Source organism: Sinocyclocheilus grahami, unplaced genomic scaffold (genome assembly GCF_001515645.1).
Source record: "Sinocyclocheilus grahami isolate Dianchi unplaced genomic scaffold, SAMN03320097.WGS_v1.1 scaffold117.1, whole genome shotgun sequence".
NCBI classification, from domain to species: domain Eukaryota; kingdom Metazoa; phylum Chordata; class Actinopteri; order Cypriniformes; family Cyprinidae; genus Sinocyclocheilus; species Sinocyclocheilus grahami.
This window is the reverse complement of record NW_015505296.1, coordinates 2,238,825-2,245,332: the sequence shown is the minus strand read 5'-3', so window position 1 is coordinate 2,245,332 and position 6,508 is coordinate 2,238,825. Positions and strand designations below refer to the sequence as shown.

General features: G+C 35.9%; 1 protein-coding gene across 2 annotated transcripts in view; it reads left to right on the top strand.

Annotated features, from left to right (window-relative positions):
* The first annotated feature begins 538 nt into the window (after nucleotides 1–538).
* LOC107589559 (endothelial PAS domain-containing protein 1-like) overlaps nucleotides 539–6,508 on the top strand; it is a 19,980-nt gene continuing 14,010 nt past the window's right edge. For both annotated transcript variants that reach the window (XM_016278049.1, XM_016278048.1), the window contains exons 1-4: nucleotides 539–714; nucleotides 2,430–2,514; nucleotides 4,049–4,161; nucleotides 4,243–4,445. In XM_016278049.1, coding sequence (XP_016133535.1) covers nucleotides 583–714; nucleotides 2,430–2,514; nucleotides 4,049–4,161; nucleotides 4,243–4,445 — 533 coding nt within the window. In that variant the 5' untranslated portion in view covers nucleotides 539–582. The remainder of the gene's footprint in view (nucleotides 715–2,429; nucleotides 2,515–4,048; nucleotides 4,162–4,242; nucleotides 4,446–6,508) is intronic.

The following is a 6,508-nucleotide window of genomic DNA, read 5'->3' as shown; positions in this document are numbered from 1 at the left end:
TATTTGAATTGTTTTTTTCTCAATGTGGTCTCAATCTTTTGGACCCCACTGTATTATTTAATGCTTTTATTTAATGCTTTAAAAATCAAACACGCATGCACTAGAGAGTGTGCTACGTTTGTACTGTATCTTTACATTGCCTTACATAAGTTTATGTATTTTTCCAAAAGAGCGTATGATCCTCAGAGAAGCATGACCACAAATATTGGCCCCTTCCCATGTGTTTCTCACAGATGTGGGTTTTTCACATAACAGCTGGAGCTTGTCTCTTTAAATTGAAAGACTGCACAGATTTAGTGCCGTCAAACAGCAGGGCATTGTGGGTGTCTGTGTGTCACTATATGTGGGGTTTTGGTTGGTGTGTGTGTGTCGAGCTAAGGACAGTGACAGAAGGGAGGTCAGTGTTGTTGGGAGGGTTCGGAGTAGCAGGATGAAGTTGCTGTTGTTTATTTTGGACGTCAGCCAGGAACTTAAGAGTCAGAACAAGACTAGCGAGTGTGCCGCACACTCACATGCACACACGCATGCATTCTCAAACTCTCATGTTTGTGCCCCGTTTCAGCCTGTGCTACTGCCACAGAGATGACAGACGTTGACAGACTGATGGACAGTTGGTATCTGAAGTCACTTGGCGGCTTCATTAGCGTGGTAACATCAGATGGAGACATGATCTTCTTGTCAGAGAACATCAACAAATTCATGGGTCTCACACAGGTGAGTAAGAACACAGGCCCAGTAAGGTACACAGTGAAATGAATGACTATCCAGACAGATACTCACCTTTAGTCCTGTTATTATTAGCTGTTTGTCTGTTTAGCATTCATTTCCTCTGGGTTCACTTAAACATAGACAGACGAGATGCCATTATTAACCACAGCACAAGCCCGTTTCCTTCAAGCACTGTATGGGAGGAAGGATGTGTCACTTTTTTCGTACCCTTGCGAAGCTCTTGGACTTATCTTGTGCCTGGCAATTGCTTCCTTGCACATGGCTGCTGTTTTGTAGAACCGTGGCCTGTATGGCTGGGTATCGAGTTCGATACTTTTTAGGCACCGACCGAATTTCCTCGATACCATCGAGTATCGAAAAACGTCTCGTCGTTCGGTACCAAATTTCGATACCTAAGGGGTTAATCTCATCAGCGTCAGTGAGCCAAAAAGCCTGCAGTACTAGCCGGTGTGTTAGACTAGAAGAGGTGCGAAACAGATCGATCAGTGTTTGACATCCGCGAGAGCGATTCGAAAGTGCACGGAGCAGTCTGCTCTCTTTAGCTCTCGTGGTACTGTAATACACCGATCGGTCTGCACAGTCGGTCCACGTGAAGTCGAACACACCTACTAGTTTACACCAAATTGATTTCATAAAATTGGTATCGAAAAAAGTATCGTTCAGGAACCGTATCGAAGTCAAGGTATCTGTATCAATATCGAAATTTTTTGAACGATACCCAGCCCTAGTGGCCTGTTATCTGTTTGTTATCTAATAAGTTGCTATTATGACAAAGATTAAAGATCCATAATCCTTGTGAATCACAAGAACATGCCCAGGTCATATTTCACTACAAAAAAAAATTATATGTACATTTACATAATGCTAAATATTCCAAGTAATGTCAAATAAATAGTGGTATATTATGGAAAAATATTTATACATTATGGTAGCATTTGTTTTCGACAACAAAATTCATTGTATTACAGTATTTTTACTGTTAATTAAAGTGAAACATTTACTGTATTACAGTAATAAAAAATTAACTTTGAAAAAGACAATCACAGGAAGCATTAAGATGTTGAGTATTTTGTGGGAAATGGTCATGAAAATAATCTAAATATCTTAATAATAATAATGATTCTAATATAGGATTCATCTTCTTTATGCAAAATATAATTCATGTTATATACACTAGCATTCAAACATTTGGGGTCGGTAAGATTTTTTTATGTTTCAGACAGACAAGTCTCTTATGTCTCACCAAGGCTGCATTTATTTATTTTATTTTATAAAAAAAAAATTTAAAACAGTAATATTGTGAAATAGTATTACAATTTGAAATAACTGATTTCTATTTGAATATACCGTATTTTAAAATGCATGTTATTCCTGGGATTTATTTAGTGTCACGTGATCCTTCAGAAATCATTCTGATTTACTGCTCAAGAAACATTTCATATTATGTTGTTTATGAAGTGCTGTGAAGAAACTGTGATCCTTTTTTTTTAATCTTTTGTAACATTATAAAAGTCTTTACTGTCACTTTTGATAAATTTTAATGCATCCTTGCTGAATAAAACTTTACATTTCTTTCAATAAATAAATACCTTTGTACGGTAGTGTAATATAATGACAGGTTTCATGAGATTCACCTGTGCTGGAAAATAGATGGTTTCACATGTAATGCAATGACAGCACCTGCATGTCTTTCTCTGTAGGTGGAGCTCACAGGGCACAGCATCTTTGAGTTCACTCACCCCTGTGACCATGAAGAGATCCGCGAGAACCTCAGCCTTAAAGCCGGTATGGCACTTCTGTTTATTCAGCTCCACCAGCTGCAAATCCTGCTGTATGTAGACAAAGCATGTGTGAGAATTCCAGAGAACAGCCAATCAAATACAAGTAGAGAAATATGGAGAGGACACTCATGCTTTCAAGGGAAAATCTGCATGTTAAAATGTGTTAAATAGCTGAAAACATGATCACACAAACATTAAGTACATGTATGTGAATCGGATTTCTAGCCTCTTCGGTTTCAATTCAAACTCTGAAAGCATGTGAAAGCATTTTAACATTCAAAACTGAGTTCAGCATGGGCTCTGAGTGTACTGTAAAATTCACTCCACATGCTTTCTTATGGGATTTTCTTATGAAGATGAAGTGGACTGTAGTGGTTTTAGCCGTAGAGAAAGAGGAGCTGGAGCCTCTCAAGAAATGTGCTTATTGCTTCTGCAAACAGACTTTCATAAATACCAAAACAAGTATGTAACGGCCTAATGTAAAGAAAACACATGGCTTCATAGGAAAGGATTAGTCATGTGAAAAAATAACAATCATGCCCTCAAAAACGTGCACCCTTCCCCTTTTATTCTTTGTCTCCTTTATTTGACCTCCACACTTTCCTACCCCTCTTTGCATGCCTCTTATAACCTCTCACCTCTAAAGGTCAAATTGCATTGTGCTATTTCAGGTGGTTGCCCTCATCACTGTAATAAAACGCTGCAGCGTGTCTGTTGCCCTCCTCGTTTGAGGATCAGGTGGTCACCTGTGTCGTGTGTCCAAAGCAAGACACGTGCTGCTCTTTATCAGGAATTGTTACATTTTCATTTGATTGCAAGTTAAAAGATTAATTAAATTGTTAATGTTGTTTGCCTTCATTTGATTACCATCATTTTTGATGAATGATTTAATACAAATGAACAAGCCAGAAAAATGAAAGCAGACAACACACAATTTCTGAAAAAAAATCAAATAAAATCTAATTCAATTGATTAGACATTTTTGATTATCAACATTTAATTAAACCATTAAAACAAATAAATTAAATAAATAAAAATCAATAATTTGGGGGGGAAAATAAAATGGATTTCAGAGGGCCCTATAAATGTAATTTTTGTTTAATAAATCGTGATTAAATTGTATAAGTTTAATGATTTCAGTTATTTAGACAAGCTTTTTGATTACTGAAATTTAAATTAATTTTAGATTTCAGTAATCAAAATTCTGGGGAAAAAATCAAATGGATTTCAGAGGGATTTCAGGTTTTTAAATTGAAAAAATGGAATCATGTCTTTCCTAACCGGAATGACTTACTTTCTTTTTTGGGTCACACTGTTTTTCTGCTTGGTTTTAGCTTACATATTTATTTTTATAAAAGTGATGATATTGAAAGCTGAAAGTGCTGTAAGATGTTATGGAATTCGATAAGCCTAGAAAAAATATTTGTGTTGGCTTCCGTTTGCACGGAAGGAGAATGCTAGGAATGTTTTCCTGGGATTTTTGGCCCATGTCTAAACTGAGACACTCTTTACGTTTGTGTGTATGTGTTAATTGGCAGGCATGGGAAAGAAAGGCAAGGAACTGAGCACAGAGAGGGATTTCTTCATGAGAATGAAATGCACAGTCACGAATCGCGGGCGCACAGTCAACCTCAAGTCAGCCAGCTGGAAGGTGAATAACTTCTCTTTACGATAAGCGCTGACCTGGAGTCAGACTTCATGTAGCTCATAAAGATGACGCTTGTTCTTTCAGGTCCTGCACTGCACAGGGCACCTGAAGGTGTGTAACGGCTGTCCCGCACGAGTGCTGTGCGGATTTAAAGAGCCACCGCTTTCCTGTGTGGTCATGATGTGCGAGCCCATTGGCCATCCATCAAACATTGACACACCGCTCGACAGCAAGACCTTTCTGAGTCGTCACAGCATGGACATGAAGTTTACTTACTGCGATGACAGGTACAAACCCACATTCTTGGAGTAAATGTACAGTATAAGAATTGTTCTGTCAGTTGACACTCATGAATGTTAAAAGTGAACACACATCCTGTTGACAATTTCTGATACCAGACACTGTCAGTAGAGGGTACTCTTAAAATAAATCATTCATTCATTCATTCATTCATTCATTCAACAATTTGCCAATGAAGGGAGGTGCTTAACCTGCTTGTCCAACTTCTAACCAAATACGAGCTTCTTTATTTTCCGTTCGGTTTATGTGAGGTTTGCCATTTTGAAACACTGTATGTTTAATGAATTCAAATCCCTGTCTTGTGTGATTTTTATTTTGTATCAATAAACATTTAAATGAATAAAATTATTAAAATTAAACAAAATAGTAATTTATTAGTTTATTTACATAAAATAGCAATGAAGTTGAAGTTCTTCTATAAAATTTCCTAGCATAACATATTTAACATTTTATCTAAAAAAAATTTAATTTCATAAATGTAATAAATAAATAAACGTGTGTGTGTGTGTGTGTGTGTGTATATATATATATAGGAGAGGGAGAGAGAGAGAGAGAGAGAGAATAATTATAAAATAAGCCATTACTCAATAGAATTTTTGTGTGTGTGTCTTTTATAGTATTTATTAATATTTTGAATTAACCTTTATATTTATATTTTCAGTTTTCATTTAAGTTTGGTAAATGTGTTATGTGCTTTAGTCATTTTTTGATCATTTTATTTTAATTTTATCTTTATCATTATTTTATTTTATTTATCTTCATTTTATTTTATATTTTGTTTCAATTTACTTCACCCCAAATTTATTTTATTTCAATTAGTTACCAAGGCAACATTTTTGTTTCATTTTTTTTTATGTATATTTTATTTTATTTAAACATTATTTCAATATTAAAAAAATAAAAAATTTAGTTAACAATAACAACACTGGTAGTAAGAAGAAAATGTCTTTAAAGCAAACAAGCCAAAATATGAAGGTCAGCAGCAGCAGGGCAAATATGTGAATGGGTGAAAGGACTCTTAATTGGGTAAGTCAAATATGGCTGACAGTCCAGACCCAAACAAGCAGTGTGGTAGTGGAAATGTGTGACTCTCAGTGGCATCATTAAACATTATGTCCATCGTTTAAACCGTAATATTTCCTCTTGTCTCCTCTGACAAAGAGCTTGCTGTTCTCAACACGGTTCATAGTGTTCGCCGTCATGTTTTCTGTGATTAATATCCCCACCCAATAATCACAACGCTAAACCCGCTTCCCTGCTAATGATTTTACGGCACAGTGTTTTAACATCCATAAACACCAGAGGAAAAAAAAGATTTAATACATTGGTATCTAGATAATATATACATTATAATATATTTAATATATATTATTCACATGAAATGTATGATAATTAAAATAAAAGACTTGTGAGAACCACTTCAAACACTTTTTTTAAGGTAACAAGGTTTTTTTTTATGTTAAATTAACTGATGATATATAATAAAAAATATTGTGCCGTGTCATTGACCTGCACACATGGATAATGGCTGGTTTGACGGCGAAGCCTGCATGAGGAACTGGAAAAAAGTGAAGAACATTATATTAAAGACCAGATGAGACTTGTTTAATGGACGTAATGATTGCTAAAATGCTTAAATGTTCCGCAGTAGCTTCTAAAAGCGTGCCCTGCTTTCTACAAGAGCCTAGACTTATGTCACCTTGAGAATAAGAGGAAAATAGAGTCATTTAACTTATTCAAACACCCATCCAGTGGTAATTATGCTCATTGTTGTGATGGTAGCTCACACAAATTCAGAGAAGACATGATTATTTCATTTTTGGAGCACAGCGTCTATGGAAAGATCTGGAATGGGGTTCAAGGCCTTAATTAAACAACAACCTCTGTGTATTTCAAAATAGCTTTTGATCAGTTTTCCACATTTTTCTCATGGATACTGCAAAAACACTGCCTTTTGGTAGGTGCAGACTTTACTCCGCCATTGGCTCAGATCCACCCCAGCCCCTATACTCTGTGTGTGTGTGTGTGTGTGTGTGTGTGTGTGTGTGTG